We start from the raw sequence: 21042 nt of genomic DNA, 5'->3' as shown, positions 1-21042 counted from the left end.
TAGAAAAATACCCAGTCATGTATATTGTGATTGTGCTTGTGCTCACCTTGTATCTTTTGTTATATGCAATAAAGTTCTTTTTAGTTTGTGCCTTTGTTTTGCAGTGTTGCATGGGGCTGAACCACTGCCGTATTACACTGCTGCCCATGCCATGAGTTGGTGTTTACAGTGTTCCCAAGGAGTGGCCTATCTTCACAGCATGCAACCCAAAGCTCTAATTCACAGGGACCTGAAACCACCAAAGTAAGTTCTAGTCATGTGGTGGCTCTCTTGCCACCCCTCACCCATCCCCTAATTCAAGCTGATTGTTGCACATGAGTTTCTCTTTTCTATTCCCTTTTGGCTTGCATCAAGAGTGTTTATTTTTAACTCCCGTTTATCATTTAGTCATTTATCTAAGCTTGCATTTTAGAATCTTGTCTTTAGTGGGATTTTTATTTTGGTCAAATTTTTATTTTTAGTAACTCCTACTTTGGATTAGCGTACTTCTAGAATCATTAGTCTATAAATCTTATTTCGCACCTGCAGTATATATTATTGTCCCTAGACAGTTAGTTCCATGAGAACACAGACACATCTGTCTCGTTCCCTGCTGGATCCCTAACAACTAGCACAATGTCCACCCATAGCAGACATTCTAAAGAAATTTATGGAGTGCTTATTATTTGCCCTTTCAGATGAAGGCAAAAGGGCATGTCTGGCATCCCGGATTTCTCCATCTTAAGGATCCTGGTACTTGGAAAGATCTTCAAAATTCCCTAAGTAGGCACTTTAAAAGTCTAAAACTTTTGGGGTTTTTTGTTTGTATAGGTGCTCAATTCAAGAAAACATACATGTGGTATTTATTGTCCCCTTTTTTCTCTAATTTTTTTCTGTATCTACCCGTGACAAAGTAAAAAAGTCCCCACATGCCCTCTCCCCACCACGCATGGCTGCCATATCAGTCCTCAGATAAGAGTTCCCCCTAGGAAATCAGTCTCAAGTATTCCATTCTCTTGATACTGGTTTAAAGCATTAAAGTATCCCTTCTGGATGTAACTTGTCACTCTCATGTCTAATCTGATACACTCTACATAGGTTCCAGCTTCTTGGAATCACTGTTCTCTCTGGTGTACTTTATTTCTACTCCCAGCCTTAAACTGATTTCTCTTTCCCCAGGTCCCTGGTCAAATGTTTAAGCCCCAGATTCATGACACTTTTATTTTTTTTAACTCCTGAGGCTGTTGTCTTAGCTACCTATCCTGGCTGGTAAAGAGGAAATCACGTAGGCTTTTTCTCCTGGTTGTGGAGATTGAGTCCTCCTTATTCACCCTATAGTAACACAGAGCTGAATTATCAAAGCAAACTCATGAAAATCATAACTCTTATCCAGCAACAAATTGCCTAATGATTCAAAGGGTACAGGCAAGCATCAGGCATAAAGCATTCTTTTCCTGCAAGAGCCAGAAACCATCAGATGCAACTCCCCAAAGTGTTCCTTTTCTTCTACATTAGGACCTATTTTGACTTTGGAATAACTGGCTAGTTATTAAACGATATACGTGAAAATATCTCACAAAACTTTTCTAACAGCTTTTCTATTCTATAATTACACAGCTTAAATGACTACCTCTGTTCTCCATCCAACCGCACCCCATAAATCCATCAATTTTAGGTTTATTTAACCAGCCTATTTAGACAGACCAGATATGTCCTAGTAAAATCATTGTAGATAGGGACTCTCTTTTTGTTAATAAATACCATTAACATGTTTACAAGAGGTCTGGTCTAGGTCATTCATTCCTCCTGGGCATTGTTGTGGTTGGACTCACCTGTAGTATTGCAAATCATCTTTGAGGCACGCAGTATTCAACTTGGGCTTTAGCATTAGAATTGATTTTTCATAATGTACTTGGGAAAAGAAAGTTCTTTGGAATGGCTATGCTTTCATGTACCATTGCAAGTACAAGCACACATGCTATATTTTGTTGTCACTGGAAATTCCAGCGTACAGATGCTGTGGTCAGGTAGAGTTCCTCAGAATGGCATATAAAGAAGACACCTGCTGATTTGGTTGGGTGTTTTATTCGGTATCAGTTGGTGCTTTTGCCCCTTTTCTGTTTATCTTTTGCAAGTTCATTGCGTGTTCTTCAATAATAAAAATATGGTTTTGGTCCTAACTGTGTGAAAGTAAGCCTACAAAGATAATTTAAGTTCATATTTCAGTGAGCCTTAAATGTCATGCTCAGAGCTTGTGAATTATTAAAGTCTTATGAGTAAAAGAGTGCTAATTGTAATAGTAATAGTATATAAGTCATTCAGAAAAATTACTGTGTTATCTTGATTGTACCAGAATGAAACAGGGAAAACAGTTACAGAGTTCTTATCTTTGGTAAAGAGTAGTAAGAGCTGCAACAAGAACAGTGAAATGGGAAAAATGTTTTTGTTGAAGTGCATATAAAGGTAAATTACATTTAGCATTCTTTCCACTTTCTGTTATCATAGAAGTATTTGTGGCATTATGGAGATGAGAATAGTAGTTTATCTGGCTCATCTTAGTTATGTTTGACTAAAAGAAAACTAATTTTCTAAATAATCTCTCCAGTTAGAATTTTAGTACAAAATTATATACAAGGAATTTAAGTGTCTCAAGCTCTACGGACTGAGCTAACTGGGTGACTATATACAAGGAATTTATAAAACTTGTCCTTAGAATGAATCCCCATATACTGCTGTTGAATACTACTGCAGTGTAGTATGATGACACAAAGTACACTGCGCATCTTTATTTCTCTTTGTTCTCAGAAGGAAAACCTAAGTAAGAATATGCTGCTTGGTGATCGTGCTTAGGTAATACAGCACCTAGGAAAGTCAGAATCTTAAGTTCAGAAGATTTTTCTGGAAATCTTTAATTAGGTCATTTTAACCATAATAGAGTTATATTCCTCCCCCTAACACATACTCGAAACGTAAAAATGGTTTAGGCATTGAGCATTTTTAGAAGTATCTTCGAAATAAGGACATTGAAAATGAGGACCATTTTTTTCCTTATATATTATTTTGGTTTACTTTCTTTAATTGTGTGTTATTTTTAAAATAATACACGTTTATGATTTAAAAACAAATTCAGATATTATAGAAAAATATGACGTAAGTCTTTCCTGCTTCACATTTCTACTCCTCAAAGGTAACCAGTTTTTTGGGGTTTTTTTGCTCAGGAAGATTAGCCCTGAGCTAACATCCATGCCAGTCTTCCCCCATTTTATATGTGGGTCGCTGCCACAGCATGGCTGACGAGTTGTGTAGGTCTGCATCGAGCATCCGACCCCACAAACCTGGGCTGCCAAAGCAGACTGCGCCAATCCCAACCGCTAGATCACAAGGCCAGCCCCCCGCTGTTTTATTTTTTAAGTGTATATTGGATTATACTATATACAATTTTGCTTTTTTCTCTTACATGGACATCTTTTCATATCAGTATACACAGATATTTACCTCTTTATTTTTAATGGATAAATAATATTCCTTATTGCCTGTTAAGGAAGGTGACTACTTAAAATAGAAACTATTCTTGGCCTTAGGAGCAATCTTAGACTTGGAAAACTTGATTTATAGAGCTGCTTTTAGAAAATACAATGCTACTGAATCATTTGACATTTTGAGATTCTGTAAAGTTTTCAGTGCTCTAAATTGGTGCTTCTCAAACTTTCTTACCCGCCTAGAACTAAGTTATGGTATAATATAATCTCAGTAGGTCTGAGAGTAGAGGCAGAGCCTGAAGAGCCTTCTTAAGGAAAGTTGCATGTGAATTTTGCATTCAACTTCATATATCATGCTATTTGTTTTAAAGTTAATGTTAGGATGTTAAAAATACCTACAACTGAGTAAAAGTGATGGTCCAGGGAGACATGCCAGCTTTAACCTGGGCCTCTGTAGGCTCTCTGCCACTTATCCCAGCATACGCTGATATACTGGCAAGGTTTCATATGCTTCTTTGAAAAGCACATAAAGTTTAAGCCGTGATATGTATGCTTTTAAATTCTAACATCCTGTCTGTACTTGTAGGGATTGAATAGAAATATGGCTTTGATTCTTATTCTCACATAATAAGAATTTAGTACTGCAGCAATATGGCAAAGCAGATGAAGTGAAAACCATCCTACAGCAAACCCCCAGAGATGCTACATATTACAACAAACATCCTTTTACATGTATGGATGATCTTACTAAAAAAATAAGGGAAATCATCAGGGCAAAAGGTGGAGAGAACTGCTCCCTGAGTGGGAAGCAAGCATGGAAGCCAAGGGCTCTACTGTGAGCCTCGGCCAGTATCAAAATATGAGCGCCAGGTTTTACTGGCCCCCGTGTAACTGGAGACAGGTTCTTTGTTCTGTACCAGGTGAGGTAGCAGAACTGAGACCTCTGCATAAATTCAATGTCCTTGGAGGGAACAACTTAAAGAAAAGTGGGCTAGAAAACAAAGTGTTCTGACAAGGCAAACTTCTCTCTCTTAACTGAGAGTCTCCCCCCCTGCTACTTTGAGTTTGCATTTGCCCTACTTACACAATCAAGAAAACCCCAACAAGACAGGTTATAAGTGCTTTGGGATTGATAGTGTCTCAGGACATCTAAGAGTGAGTGAAACTCCATTTTAAAGTCATATACTTTCAATCCAAGCCTTTAGATTGTTGCAGATTAAGATCAATCAAATGTGAAGCCACAATAAAAATTACCACACCTATAAAGATGCAAGTTCCCATGAGCGAAAATCAGCAGAAATAAACAAAGCAGAAATAAGCCCTCAAATATTAAGACTCCAAATATTTGGAATTATCAGATATAGTATAAAGTATATATGCTTAAATTATTTAAAAAGCTAAAAGAAGGAATTAAAATGTGCAAAAAAAAATGAAAACTATCAAAAATGACCAAAAAGAACTAAGAAAAGCATTTAAAAATGATTAAACTTTTAAGTAGCAGATATGAAAAAGGCGATGAGAATTAGTGAGCTATAAGATATATATTGCTTATCAGCCTTTTAGGTCATGATATAGAGAATGATTTATATTTTTAAATATAATTAGCTTCTTTTTAATAATAGTAAGCTAATAAAAATAAAAAATTTTAGTAATAGTAAGCTAATAAAAAATAGTAATAATAAAAAAGTTACTTTCAGAGTTCTTTTTACACTTTCAAAATACTTTACAGATTTAGTTTTTATAGGAGTAACAAGTTACATTGGGATATGAAAACTTTAGATTATGAGTATTAGTTTCTTAAAGGAATCTCAATAGCTGGGTAAATTAGTTGTTTTAACACTACCTGCTGTAGCCGGTATGAGGCTTGTCACAATAGAATTTATTTCTCACTCATGTGAAATCCAAAACAGATATTCCTTTTTGGCAGATGACCTTGCATATGGTCATTCAAGGACCTTAGTTAGGCGCCCTCCATCTTGTACTCCTGCCATCTTCCAGGACTTTGGGGACCTCTGCATTCAGCTAGCAGATAAAGAAAGAGAATGGAGATCCTCTATGAGAGGTTTTTTGAGCCAGACCTAGAAGTGACCCATGTCCCTTCTACCCACATACCAGTAGCCACAACTAAATCTTAGCCACACCTGCCTTCAAGGGAGGTTGGGAAATGTCCTGTATGCTCCAGAAGAAGAAGGGATGGGTTTGATAAGCAGTTGGCCAGTCTCAGCCCTGTCTGCCTTTTGGTCCCCCAAGATCTTTACTATTAGCACAGGTAGAACCACTCATGCCCTTTGCCCATTAAACGTCCCAAAGGCTCTTTCATTCACCATCCAGCTCACGGTCCAGGATCTTAGGACGATTTGTAGTCCTCTCCAGCTGGTCTGGATGTGGTTCCTCACAGTCTGGAAACAAATGAAACAAAAACACAAGTTATCTGTGTCTTCTCCCTCCCGCTTCCAACACACATGCACACGCAATGGCCGAAGAGAGACAGGACAGTGAGTGGAAGTCTCCATTGGGAAAAGGGAAGAATGGAGGCATACAGCAGTTACTGGTCTGTAGGGATGAAGTCCTCCTTTGTCTAGTCCCTCTGCTGTGGAATTGGGGAAGGTTTCTTGATCAGACTCTGATTCTGCCCTTGAAGAACTACTCCCTTATCCATTGCTCATGACTCCTCACCTCACCCTTTTGTAGGCTCCGCCCTGTCCATCTCCAGAGGCTTATACTCTCTTCAGAAGCTGTACAACTTTGTGGCCTACTCCCTGCTTATGCAGATCCGGGGTCCTGAGAGTTGTTGTAAAACTCAAACTGTCAGAGGCTTTTTTATCCCAGACTTGTGGTTTCTTTGGCAATATAATTTCCTTAAAAGTAGGCTTTTGATCTCCCATGTTCCAGTTAGTTCCATGTGCCTGTGACTACTACCAGAATTCATTCTTAGACAAAATCTTAAACCTGGTTTACTTAATTCCTGGCCTCGATGTCTTTTCTCAACTGAATGGAGACACCTTGAGGACATCAAGTTCAGGTGAGAAGTATTTTCTCTTAATTTGTTCTTTGCTGCAGTGCTGAGTCCTCATGGGCCTTTGTCATTCTTAGTTCCTGCTCTTTGGAGTCTGGAAGCAGTCAGCTTTTCCAGTCTTTTAAAGCCACAAATTATCACAGGAGACAAATTTTACCACGTTTTGCCACATCTTGCCACATCTTTGCATAGATCTCTATCTTTCCAGCCTCCGGTTGCAGTTTTCTTGCTGCCTACTACTAAGCCAATGCCCAATATATTTGGTTTTTGTTATAGCTTCATCCACTTCAATATCATTTTCTTATATTGGTTAGAGTGACACTGTTGTAATAGATAAGCCCTGAAATCTCATGGCTTAACAAAGTACAGGTTTTTTCTTTTCACTCATATGAAGTCCAAAATGAATGTTCCTGATTAGTGGGCAGTTTTTCACATAGTGGTTCAGAGTCCCAGGCTCCTTGTGTCTTGTAGTTCATAATCCTCTGCATTCAGTGGCATATGGGGAAAGGAAAAGGAGTATATATTTGGGAGATTTTTATGGGCCAGGTTTGGAGGTGAAGTACATTGCTTTCACCCACATTCCATTGGTTAAAATGGTCATATAGCCACATCTAACTGCTCAGAAGACTGGGAAATGTAATCTTGTTGTGTGTCCAGGAGGGAGAGGAAATGAGATCAGTGAACAGCTAACCAGTCTTGCTGCATTAGGCTAAACTAAAGACTCTCATTACTCTTTACCATAAGTTTAATAAGAACAGAGCAGGTTTGCAGACTTTTGGACCCGGATCCACAGTAAGAAATACTTTACAATCTATCCTGTGTATACACATCACTGTGTATAGAAGTAAAACAACTTTCGTGAAACAGTATTTAATCTTACTAGTTGTGATGTACTTTGATATTTTCTATTGTTTTATTTCTTAAAATGGTGTCATAGTCTGAATTGATTTTGTGATTGATTTTTTAGGTTTCCAGCTCTATGATCTAGATTTTTATAATACAGATTTTATAACTAGGTTTCTGCCTGAAGCTTGAGAAACACTGGGATAGATAGATTAACTATAAGGGGCAAGTGATTTATGAAGGTATAGATATCCATCCGGTCCTGTTTCAGGACACCATATTGTTGACCTACTAGAAGTTTTTTAAACCCCATGTTTTGTTTTGGCCCCGAGAGAAGTGTAGTCAGGAAAGATGGAGATGGAGATGGAGACATCAAAAAGTGGGTCTAACAGTCCCTCTAAGAGAACTGGGTTATGGCCAGTTAATTTTTACTGATACTCCTCTCAAGTATTGAGCTATCATGCTGACCAGGTAACATTTCACGGAAGTGGAATGGTGACATTTTGCTTAACCCTTTCTATTTTCACAAAAGGCTCTTCTTTTATTATAGAATCATATATTGGTCTTAAAACCTTAGGTTTTCTGTTTTGGTTTTTTTTTTTTTTAACAGCTTGCTGCTGGTTGCAGGGGGGACAGTTTTAAAAATCTGTGATTTTGGTACAGCCTGTGACATTCAGACACACATGACCAATAACAAGGGGAGTGCTGCTTGGATGGCACCTGAAGTTTTTGAAGGTAAAATGACAAAAGCATAATGTGATTGGTAATCTGCCTTATTACTCATGTAAATCCAATATGTATTTATAGCTTTTCCCTGTTTCCGTGGTTTTATTTCTGCATAGTACATAATTATAAGCTAGATACAAAAGTCTAAGGAGGTATTAAATAAATGTAGCCTTAGATCTTAAATCGAATAGCAAGATTTAAGTTGTCTAGCACCTTCTATGCAAGTTCAATCATGTGTACAGTTCATCCTCATTCTCAGATTCTGTAATTGTAAAATCTCCTGTTTGTAACCCTAAGATCAGTACTCGGTGCTTTCATGGTTATTCTCAGGCCTGCATAGAGCAGGAAAAAATTTTGAGTCACAGAACACACACATTCCCAGCTGAGGTCAAACAAGGCAACACTCTGCCTTCTTGTTTCAGATCTTATACTGTTGTTTTTGTGATCTATTTAGTACCACATTTTTTCACTTTTTTGTGCCTTTTGTTGGTGATTTCACTGTTTAAAATGGCCTCCAAGAGTAATATTGAAGTGTTTTCTAGTGTTTCTAAGTCAACTGTGATGTGTTTTACAGAGAAAATATATGTGCTAACCAATTTTCATGCAAGCGTGGCTTATAGTCTCTTGGCCATGAGTTTGATGTTAGTGAATCAGCAATATATATTAAATAAGGTATTTGAAGCCGAAACACATGTAAAGCAAGGTTATGTATTGATCAGTTGACAAAATGTTGTGAAGAGGCTTGCAGGAAAAACCTTGTATTTCCCTAGGAGCAGATGACTCAGTGTTCACTAATTCACTGTTACTAGCAACTTTATAGAGCAGAAATACCAGGAATAACGAGTCAGTTGTGCTTTTGTATTGGTTTCCTAGCAATTAAAACTTCACAGTCTCAAGTTTAAGTGAGCATGCCTTAGAAAGAACACAAGTAATTGGACAGTTACATGATACTAAAAACAAGTAAAGGATAAGCTTATGTTAACTTTCTTTTATATCTCCATATCTCACTCAAGTTCTAAAAGAATGATTCATAAATTTCGTGCTAGGTTTCTGTATAAAAATATCAAACTGTCTTTTAAATGAGAAAAGTTGAACTGAAGATGTATGATTTGTATGTTAGGAAGTGTGAATACCCATAAAATTCAGATACATTCAGTAATCAGGTTCTGATTATGGCTTATTTCTTTTAATTTTGATGAATTTAAAGTTTCTTGTTTCTTTGTAGCCACCCAAAAGAGAAATTTGCTATGCAGCTGGTCACTTGAGTGGAGCTATTTTGCCATAAAATTCTATTAAAAAGTTAGTAGACAAGCAGGTGTTAAATCATACAAAATTAGGGGCCAACCCGTGGACAAGTGGTTAAGTTCATATGCTCTGCTTTGGCAGTCCAGGGTTTTACCACTTCAGATCCTGGGCACGGACCTAGCATCGCTCATCAAGCCGTGCTGAGGCAGCATCCCACATAGCAGAACTAGAAGGACCTACAACTAGACGATACAACTATGTACTGAGGGGCTTTGGGGAGAAGAAGAAAAAAAAAGATTGGCAATAGATGTTAGCTCAGGGCCAATATTTAAAAAAAAATTACACAAAATTAATGATGCCTCCTGTTTTCAAATTCATATACAAAATACATATAATTGGCATTGTTTTATAATTATTTATTTAAACCTTTCTGCGAGTTAAAATAACGCAATATGGAGAGCCAAAAGATTTGTTTATACGAAAGAACCCAGAAATAAAAGTTACTGTTAATTGTTTAGAGCAACCAAGCTCAGCTCAGACGATTAGCCTATGTAGATTTCTTTATATCTGAAAGATGTCAGCGCCTGTGGTGCAGATAAGATTGGAACTTCATTGTAATGCTTACAGTGCTCAACTCAGAGCAGGTGTAGTACACATACTAGATACGTATGTAGCTATCGCTGTAATTGTTCATTCTTATATTGGGTTGTTTGGGGGGTTTTTTTGTTTAATTTTTTTTGTTTTATGGCTGTTTATTGTGCTGATTCACCTGCCAATTTAGTAAACCTGTAAATTTTGCTACATAATCTGCTCACCGTAAATTTGTTATCCATAATTTTCACTGCTTACAACTTATTTTTAAGTTTTCACATTAAGAATTTCATCTCACCAGACATTGAAAAGAAAATCCCAGCACTAAATTAGAAATTTCTTCTGCTTTGATAGTAGAGTAATACTATCCATTAAGAGAATGGGGGCAGAAAATTTAAAATTAAGAAATTAAAGAAAGGAATGTACAAATGTTTCATACTCTGCCCCTCAGAAAGTACAGTCTAAATAAATAAAAGATAAGCCCTGTGCTTGTTGATGCAAAGGTAGAAAGTGACCAGCTTTCTAAAGTGGATTTTTTAGTGCATTATTAATACTTAATTCATGAAAAAGGTGTATTTGTTACAAAGACTTAAGGTACTTCAGACAGAGTAATTTCTCAACTCTACATGTGGCATGCTCTTGTTTTTGTACACAATGCTAATTCTTAAAATTTACGAAAGCAGTTATTTCTGTAAGTGATGTGGAAAAAAGTCTTGAAAGTATCCTACCCTTTTTTCTAGGTAGCAATTACAGTGAAAAATGTGACGTCTTCAGCTGGGGTATTATCCTTTGGGAAGTGATAACGCGTCGGAAACCCTTTGATGAGATTGGTGGCCCAGCTTTCCGTATCATGTGGGCTGTTCATAATGGTTCGTGAAAAGAAATTTTTTAAATGTTTTGTATATTTCCTATTCAGAAAATTGTTTCTCCTCCAAAGAAGACCATTTATCCCTAATATTAAAATGTACAATTCTTTGTTACCAGAATACTTTCCTACCATCAGTCTCCAACCCTCCGCCAACCCCAGAATCAGGCAGGGCAGGGCAGGGCACGGTCCTGGCCTTTGCACAAAGCTAGAGGTCTGCACACTGTGCTAATTAGAGAAAGGCCATCCCTGGATGGCCAAAGCCCACTACCTAAGTTGGCTCTCTCCAGGGGATAGGGAAGCATCGGACTGGACTCTGTGGAGAAAATAAAATTTAAAAATGAAGTAAATGGATAAAATGTGTCACATGGTTAAGATAATTTGGGAGCTGAAGCCTTTTTCTCCTAAGGAAGCAAGGGTTTCACCGAGGAGAGAAAGCAAAGAATGATGTTGAGTTGTTTCTTAAGCTTTTCATAAAGGCAGAACACAAAGTGCTTCACATCCTCTTTCCTTGTGTCTTCTCATTCATCCTAATGAGCTGAGTACAATTATTGCCGCATTTTACAGCTTTACAGAAACTGAGACCTAGAGAGGTTAAATAATTTGCCCAAGGTCACAAGATTAGTAAGTGGTATTGCTGGGATTCAAATCCAGATCTTTGTATTCCGGTGCTCTTATTTTTAAGTTGTGTTGCCTTATGGACTCACTGGCCTTGCATCCCACCTGTTCCCTTTTATACCTCTATTTATGATGTTTCTAACCACCCATGATGTTAGGATACATCTTACTTATTAATCAAGTTACTTCCCATTTGCTTTGGAAAATAAACTCCATGAAGGGAAATTGCTTAACTTTTAACATCACCCTCTGTTATTTAATTTCTGTCACTTGAGTATAATCATTCTGATTAATGACGTTTTAATCTACTATCCTACAAGCAGTACGAACACATATCTGCCTATTTAAGTCATTCATAGACTTGTCCAACAGTACCTTCATCTGAGTAATTGTGAGCGCGTTTACCAGTTTCCTGTACTACCTTTCATTTTAGTGACTTTAATGTCATTGTGGAGAATGCTTGAACATCGACCAAGACAGTCTGTTTTCTTTTTCTTTCTGTCAGTTGTCAGTAAATAGCTGAATGTCAATGAAGTAAGGAATAAAAGAACTAACTTGTTAATTGATGAAATTACAAAGATTTCATTATATTTGAGGACTTCTTTAAATTAGAGACCTTAGTAATAATATTACAGTCTTGGTTACTGCACAGAAGTTGGCAGTTTTCAGCTTATGAGATGACTGATTCACAGCAGCCAAAAGGTTTGCCTTCCACAAGAGAGTCACTTGGGAGGCCAGTGAGTATAACACCAGAGTTGATGACTTTTAGATGTGGAAGATGATTTTTCAAACACATTTGAAGTTTTTGCAATAAATCTAAAAATAAATATCTCAGGTAAGATTACCTCAAGCCAGGATTTTATTTTTCTTAATAAAACACATTAATCCATTATTATTTGTTGAAAGACTGTTTATAACGAATGAAATAATATTAATTCTCAGTCTTACTGTTACCCTAACACATATAGAAATTTTAATTTAACTCTTCAAAAAGTAACTATACCTTTATTAGCCTAAAGGACAGAAAGAGTACTTTTATTACTCCAAAAAAAAAATCTTAAATTACAAGATCTATAAAATAAATACTGCTTTGGAAATACATATACAAAACTTATACCATTCTTTGGGTAAATACATTCTTCCCCCCCCCCCCCCAATTTTCAATTGTAGGTACTCGACCGCCACTGATCAAAAATTTACCTAAGCCCATTGAGAGCCTGATGACTCGTTGTTGGTCTAAAGATCCTTCTCAGCGTCCTTCAATGGAGGAAATTGTGAAAATAATGACTCACTTGATGCGGGTATAATCCTTCTTTTGAGGGGCTTTGGGTTTAGGGGAATTTGATATATACTGAGTTTTAAAGGGGTTTTAAAGTAAAGGGACGTTATTGCTATTTTCTGCTTTATACTATTCTGTATTTTCCAAGTTAGAATGAACATTCATTGCTCCTATAATCAAATGAGGAGACATTATTTTGAGAAACGAATATCTAGTTCTTTATAATGGAAAGATGGCTAGACTCCGTTTCCAGACTTGCTTTTTCCTCCTGCTTAACTTAGTGGACAAATGTGTTTCTGGGCCTGTTGCTTCATCTGTAATGAAAGAGATGCTGAGTTAGATACTCTCTAAAGCCTTTCCGGGGCTTAGGTATTTTATGACTCTAATGCTTGCTAAAGTAAATTTTAAATTTTCTTTAGCACACATCTTCATCAGGCAAGCAGTCTTTTATGCAGGGCAATAGAGAGATTGCATTCTCAGACACATTTATTTAAGTGATTTTGACCTTTTGGTTTTTCATTACGTATTTTCAGCTTTTCATTTGCCATTAAAAAGTTAAACTTCCTTCTAGGATTTATAGAATTTTTGAATTTAGAAGAACCCTTTTAAATGATTATCAAAATTTCCTAGTCTGTAAATCAAACACTTCTTTAGAATTATTTGAATAATTTTAGGCCTCTAGTTTTTGGTGCACTAACAAAATCTATCAAATAGTACCTTGACTTTAAAAAGTTCATGAAAGTTCCTGAATTTCAGAACAGTTTGCTCAGTGAAAGAATCTTTCATTCTCCTCAAATATAGACTAAGTGATTTCCTAAATGGGTGAAGATTTAGTTTGTTCATTCTATTGAAAATAACTTAGGCAAACCTGCTTCAACTTCTTACCATCATATTCGGATACCAGCTATATATAGAATCCTGGGCCCTAAAGATATGTTCGTAAGAAAGCAACTTAGTCTCTGTAGTCAGATAGCTTTAAACACTGGCATATATAAATTGTTCAAATTGTAATTGTGCTTATATGTGCTTTGTCTAATTTGAGAAAAAAACTTTTCTTTTTTTTCCCTAAATTCTAATTTTTATCTATCCCGTGTTTCCAGTATTACATCTTCAGTTCAAAGAGGGACATCCATAATCTATCCTTGATATTTAAAATATTAGTCTAATAATTATTCTATGGCATACCAGTCTCAGTTGTCAGACTAAGAATCATTTCATCAACTTGGAAGTTTACATTGCTGCTGTGAGAACATAAATATGTTTCATATAATTATGAGAAATGATACTATTGTATTTCCTGTGTTTCTCTAGAGAAATATTTGCTATTTTCTTCAAGACTATCTAGGCTCTGTGTAAAATGGATACTTAGGTAGATACATGGCGTTGATCATGGTTGAAATTCAGAAGAGTAGCACATTATTGTTATCTTTGTAAAATATAAAACTTAGGTATTTACAGATTCATTCTATGCCTTAGGGAAAATAAAGCACGATCTTTGCTACATTGAAATCCTACAACAAGGAAGTAATTCAGACGTACTCTTCAAGTTAATTTTTACAGGAGTTAATTTGTATTAAAGAAATTTTAAATTGTGATTTACTTTTTTATATATAGTACTTTCCAGGAGCAGATGAGCCGTTACAATATCCTTGTCAATATTCAGATGAAGGACAGAGCAACTCTGCCACCAGTACAGGTAAATGGATAGATTGGAAGAGTAATAACCTAATTTTTTTGTGTCTCTCTCCCCATGAAATTATAATCAAGAACCAGTGAGTGATGTCCCCATTTGCATTGTAATTTCTTCATTACATATGATTGACTGCAGTTTGAGTTTCCAGGTGTATCAATCTTCATGAAGGTGTCCAGATTAAAGAGTTACTGAAGACCCGCTTCCAAGTCTTGGAATTCTTGCATGGTTATATATAAAAAGATTGAATATTATATTGCTGTGAGCATCATTCTTTATTTTAAAAAGTTTTTACACAGACACTGTCAGATCAAATAGTATTAGAAAGTATTGTAAATATATATAACAACATAATTTCTTCATCATGAATACCCTACTTTTTGGTCTTTGTAGAAGAGTCTACAGAGACTCTTATTTAAGAAGCTGAGTTTTAGTTCAGTTTTCTAAATATGAAGTCGTAGTGGTATTTTTAGTTTGTGGTCATCAAAAAAGATAGTCTAATACTCTAACTTAGAGAAACTGTACTTCTCAACATATATGGCATTTTAAACATTTCATTATTAATTTAATTACAACTAAAAGGTTTATGTGTATATGTTCACATATATTTGTCCATGTATTTATCCCAGACTTAATTTTTTTTTTTTTAAAGATTTTATTTTTTTCCTTTTTCTCCCCAAAGCCCCCTGGTACATAGTCTTATATTCTTCGTTATGGGTCCTCCTAGTTGTGGCATGTGGGACGCTGCCTCAGCGTGGTTTGATGAGCAGTGCCATGTCCGCGCCCAGGATTCGAACCAACGAAAAACTGGGCCGCCTGCAGCGGAGCGCACGAACTTAACCACTCGGCCATGGGGCCAGCCCCTTAATATTTTATTTTTACTAACAAATATTTGGACTGGTCTATTTTCTCCACCTCAGAAATAATTATATTTATTTTAAGCTGGTTTAGTCTTCCGCTAGTTATTCCCAAATTCCAATTTTACTGAAAATCTTTTGAGGGGCTCTGAATCCTAAAGTGAACTACTCTAAAATGACATTATTTACTTCTACCACTACCTTCAAACCCTCCTCCCATTTCCGTACTGTGACCCTTAGTCCTTTGATTCTTCCACGTTTTCACTGACCCTCAGTCCTCTTAGATCCATCCTTCCTCCCTCACTCCACTTAATTCCAGGCAGCTATTATAAATCCTTTAGGAATAATCCTCAGCCTTCTAGCCCTTGTCTCAGGGTTGTTTGGCTAAACTGTAAGCCTAATTAAATCTGACACTCAGCTTACTCCTTGCCTGTACCAGTGCAGCTGAATGTGACTGGAGATGACACATGGTTACTATCCTCCAGTGCCTCTTTAGAGCTGCTGGACAAGTGTACTGTATTTTAATCCGTCTCCCCTCTCCTAGATGACTTAATTTTATACTTTAGCTTCTCTCCTCAAACTTCAAACACCTCCTCTAACCTTGTTTACTATTTTTCTGAGAAAACTGGAGTAATCAGAAGATAGCTCCTACAAGTTCCCCCACTACATCTACCCGCCTGCCTGTACCTGTGCCCATCTCCTCTACCTTGTCTTCTGTTGCTGTGACTGAATTCTCCATGCTCCTAGCCGAAGGCAAGCCTGTCTGCTTGTGCATTGTATCCCATCTGCTCTTATCAGTTCTTCCTTCTGTGTCCTGTTCTTCTGGGATCATTTGCAGAGCATATATAGTCTGTATTTGCATTTTCTAGCTTCTCTCTTCCCATTCTCTCTTGTGCCCTCTTTATTGAGGCTTTTATTATACCACTACTCTAGAATTGCTCTCGTCGAGGTCACTGGTTATGTCCATATTACTAGCGCTAAATGAATGATTTTCAGTTCTCATCTATTTTGACTCTCAGTAGCATTTGACACAGTTCATTACTCTCTTCTTTACAGCACTTTGGTCTCCAGTATACCATACTAGCCTGGGTTTCGTCTTACATCTCCGGCTACTTGTTCTGATGGTTTCCTGTTCTGGTTATTCCTCATCTTCCCAAGCTATAAATGTCAGAGTGCCCAGGGCTCAGTCATTTGGCCTCTTCACTTATCTGTCTATACTCATTCCCCTGGTAATCTCATCCAGTATCATGGCTTTATATACCGTCTATTTGCTGATGTTTTGCTCCATCCCACACCTGAATTTCATACTCGTATATCCAAGTACTTGCTTGATACCTAGTAGGAACTCAAACTTAACCATTTTCAAACTGAGCTCCTGATGACTCCCTTCATTCTCACTCCTCCCATGGTCTTCCCCATCTGATTCATATAAGCCACTTCATTCTACTAGCTCAGGCTAAGAACCTTAAAGTCATCCTTGACTGTTAGAAGACTTTTTAGGCATTTTTGTTCTCTTTGTGTGCTATCCTTAAATTTCATTTAAAATGGATTTGTTGGGTATCTTCATTAGCTTGTAAAGTCTTATTTTATTTTTATTCATATCTTGCTAGTTTGGAAAAGAATTTAAGTTACATATTATTGAATGAAGCATTTGTATTATTCACAGCTATATTCATAATTGTTTCTGCTTTCCTAGGCTCATTCATGGACATCGCTTCTACAAATACCAGTAATAAAAGTGACACTAATATGGAGCAAGTTCCTGCCACAAATGATACTATTAAACGCTTAGAATCAAAATTGTTGAAAAATCAGGCAAAGCAACAGGTTTGTTTTACTATTAAAAGTAAAATCATGTGGTAACCTTAGTTATAACATTGTACTAAGCAGAAGTTATTTGCTGTCTTCCATTATACAAATCCTGAATCTTATTCCTGAAGCAGACAGATGAGCTTCAGAGTAGAAACATATAATGAGATTCTCTTACCATTTATTACCAGGTTGTTTTCCTTTCTGATGATTGCTGCCTTTGCCAGCTGTGCAAAAGATGATCTCTAACTTTAATGGTTGATGGTTAAAAATATAAAATGGGTATTTCTTGGCCGTACTACCCTGTTAAAGGAGTTGTCCTAAATCTGTCGTGTCATCTTGTTCATATTTATTATATTTTTGCTGTTGTTAGTTTAAAAATATTTTAAGGAGTGATTTTATTCATCTCATCTGAGGCATTTAGGTTAACTAATAATTGGGGCATTTAACTCCCAACTCCAGTGACCACCATTCCTAAAGGCCAGCATTTGCAGCTTGCTCTCCCTTACCCTTGTAGCTCCCTCTCCCTGAAAACTTCCCTTTTCTTTCAGACTGGAACAGAATCCGTAAGAATCCCAGTTGATATCTTCCTCCTTCTAGACTGCCCAGGATTTTTAAATCTAAAGAGCTTCAGTAATTCAAATTGACCTGTAATTTTAACAGAGTGAATCTGGACGTTTAAGCTTGGGAGCGTCCCGTGGGAGCAGCGTAGAGAGTTTGCCCCCAACCTCCGAGGGCAAGAGGATGAGTGCTGACATGTCTGAAATAGAAGCCAGGATTGCTGCGACCGCAGGTAAAAAGGAAATAAAAGTCTGAAGAGGAGTGAAAATGGTAGTTACAGTTGTTTCATAGGGGATATGTCAAGGTTTTTTGTGTCTAAAATTTTTTTAAAGCAGAAAGTAGGCTTACAATATACTTTCTAAGCTTCTAGCAATAATTTATACATTTATTTCAAATTCCGTATAAGGAAGGTATGACTTGTAAAATTATTTGGATCATAAAATGTACCTTCCTAATTATAGATTTTATTGAATGTAATTCTTTCAACTCAAACATGAGCTGAAAATCTAAGTGAGAGGTTGAAATTTTGCCAAAACCAGAATGTTTTGGAGGATTTTGAGTGCTTATACTAGAATCTTGTGCTGAACTCAAGTAATAGTGAGTATTTTGTTTTGAATTTAGCGAAAAAAATGTACTCCAGATCCAAATATGATTTGGCCTTACTGTCTGCTCCTACTCCTTCCAGTGGCAAAAAGTAGCTAAGTTGGTTGTGATCAATTCTCTTAATTGTAAAATAAAAGATCATTATAATTTTATTTGATCTTGAAAAAGGTAGCATTTAAATTCCATTTTTTTCAGTTCTTAAAATGATTAATTATGGAACGACTGGTCAGCACAAAAACAATTATATGTTTTGTTATCTGAATGAACTTCTTACCTTCTTTTCTAATCAGGTTTCATTTTAGTAATGCTGGTTTAATTTATTTTCTTTCGTATTCCCCCAGGAGTGGAGGGGAGCCAATTATAAAAGTAAATACTTTTCTGTTGTGGGAAATGTGGAAATGTAAACGAACAAAAAAAGCCCAGTCTTCCATAATTGTCCCACTCAGAGATAAACAAAAAACCAGTCTTCCATAATTGTCCCACTCAGATAAACACTTAACATTTTTGTGTATTTACCTCTGGTCTTTTAATTATGTATGTGTATACATGTGTATTTCCATGGGTGTTAGCATATATATTTTTTAACTTAGTTAACCAGGTTTGTTGTGGGGTTTTTTTAGGTCTTTTTAGACATTCATTTAGTTTTTTTCTAAATAGAATATTCTCATTTTGTGTGGAGCTTTTTTCAGAAAGAAGTTGTCCAGGGGACCATCATAGTATACTTGTTTTCAACTAATCTTGATCACTGACTTTATTAGTTAGCGTTAGAATTGGTTAGATATAACAGAACATCCAGAATAACAGTGTCTTTAACACTTAAGCTTTATTTTGCACACGTGCACAAATCTGGAGATAGGCTCCATGATCATTAGGCAACAGGGCTCCTTCTGTCTCTTTGCCACAATCCCTTTTGTGTGGCTTCCATCTTCAAGGTTACTTTGTGCTGCAAAATGGCTATTACAGCTCCAGTCATCACATCCACAATCCAGGCAGCAAGAAGGAAGAATTAGAGCAAGGCCAAAAGGGCACATACCCAAGCTCCTTCAAGAAACTTTCCCAGAAGTCCCTGCTAACAGTTTCTACATAGAAGTCATTGGCCATAGTAATAGGATCAGATGGCTACAAAGGGAAGAAGGATCTACGATCTTTTATCTGAGAACGTTGCTGTCCTGAATAAAGTAAGGGTTCTGTTGCTGAGAAAGAAAAAAATAGAGATTTGCAGGAGACTAGCAGTCTCTGCCACAGAGATGGAGCTTCAGAAATGATCTAGTTGAATGGAGGTCACCGGCTACTCACAAGCCCTCCTGGTGTCTATGAGTCACAAGTGTTTCTGTTGAGTGAGAGTGTCTCAGTGTAGTGTCAGATGAACAGTGCACACACAGAGATACTCTCACACTTTGGGGAACCTTCACTTGAGGAATATCACTCAAGTTAGGCCTGCCAAATAGTGATTGCTACCCTAAAACAGGAAGTAGTGTTATAATAATTTTATATCTTTGCTGGTAATTATAAAACTTGATAGTTTCATATCTTTGCTAGTCAGTTACTGCTTTATAATTATTCTTTACAGAAGTGATATTTCACTAGGTTAAAGGTAACCACACACATTTAAATTACCCTAACTATAGAACAGATGCTATTGAACGTCCATTGAATTTTATACAATTCAGATTTTTAAGAGAATTGTCTTACTTTGAAAGGTTCATATTCTCCAGCGTTTCAACACTATTCGTGTTTACCAAGAATGTACCCTAAACTTTGGAAACTACAATAAATATTCAGTTTACTAGAAGTATGTGTAAATATTTATAGTCATAAAAACGTACACTTTTCATAGTTGGTTCAGTAATTATCATTTAATCATTGAATTTTATTTTATAGCACACTTCAAGAAATGCCTAATTGAACATGTACTCCTGTGTTTGTGACATTAAAACAAATTGATAGCTTCTTTCTTTTTAACTCCTCTCTTCCTTCCCACGTTCATCCCAGCCCCCCATCGCATATCAGTGGTTTCAGTTAGGTAGATTGTTTCTGTGAACATGTTTGAAATTTAGCTTCCTCAGTACCCTGCAGCTTTGTTTGTCTGTGTCCTATTTTTTTTTTTCTTTCTGCTAATTAAAGCCAGTATGTGAAACATCTTGTATTGGTAGTTATTTGCTCCTTAATCATGCCTTTTCTAAGCATGCATGAAGTTATATAGTTCTGCATGCCATTCTGCATGAAGTGTTATTAACAAAACTATTTGAAAATTATTATTTTTGTAGTTAATCGTTTTCTGTGTTACTGTTTGTGGTTGTTTGCATGTATACTGTATATATGTGTTTTTACAGCCTATTCCAAGCCTAAACGGGGCCACCGTAAAACTGCTTCATTTGGCAACATTCTGGAGATGGCAGCATATGTCCCTGAGATCATCTTATCAGGTATCTTAGACCACCTGAGTTGGTCTAATAGCTGTGGAACCGGAATAATGATCCCTGGTACTTATAAAATGCTTCTTGCTCCAATTTTTATAGGATGTGAAAATAGATACCTTGCACGCAGTAATTAAGAAGATAGATTGAAAACTGTGTATTTTTATCTACATTGAAGCGAGCTTGACAGAATACCTCAGATCTCTAAAAGTGAGAATAAAATGGAAGGCAAAGTATACCTTTTCACAAAAGGGAGAATGCCAGCCCAGAATTCTACCAACTTCCTCTCATCTTTTAAGTGAGCAGATGCACTGAACCAAGACCTTTTTTGTATCCAGTAGCATGAGGAAACAACTATTGAAAAGTACTTGTTGTCGTTGGCTCCTTTCCTTCCTTGATTACTACTTTTTAGGCTCACTCTAGATTTCTATCCCAGCCTCTTTCCCTTGGTAGCAAGTGAAATA

At 36.6% G+C, this 21042-nt stretch overlaps 1 protein-coding gene across 4 annotated transcripts in view; it reads left to right on the top strand.

Moving 5' to 3' along the window:
* Window positions 1-21042, top strand: part of MAP3K7 (mitogen-activated protein kinase kinase kinase 7) — a 68941-nt gene that overhangs the window by 16265 nt on the left and 31634 nt on the right. For 2 of the 4 annotated variants that reach the window (XR_287900.4, XM_001503783.5), the window contains exons 5-12: window positions 105-243; window positions 7928-8052; window positions 10620-10748; window positions 12533-12663; window positions 14256-14337; window positions 16885-17015; window positions 17661-17790; window positions 20495-20587. Coding sequence is in view for 2 of the 4 variants with exons in the window: in XM_001503783.5 (XP_001503833.1) it covers window positions 105-243; window positions 7928-8052; window positions 10620-10748; window positions 12533-12663; window positions 14256-14337; window positions 16885-17015; window positions 17661-17790; window positions 20495-20587 (960 nt within the window). In the remaining 2 variants the exon portion in view is untranslated. The remainder of the gene's footprint in view (window positions 1-104; window positions 244-7927; window positions 8053-10619; window positions 10749-12532; window positions 12664-14255; window positions 14338-16884; window positions 17016-17660; window positions 17791-20494; window positions 20588-21042) is intronic. The other 2 variants (XR_011422585.1, XM_001503780.6) reach the window with 1 other exon arrangement.

Source organism: Equus caballus, chromosome 10 (genome assembly GCF_041296265.1).
Source record: "Equus caballus isolate H_3958 breed thoroughbred chromosome 10, TB-T2T, whole genome shotgun sequence".
NCBI lineage: Eukaryota > Metazoa > Chordata > Mammalia > Perissodactyla > Equidae > Equus > Equus caballus.
This window is presented reverse-complemented; position numbering and strand designations above follow the sequence as displayed.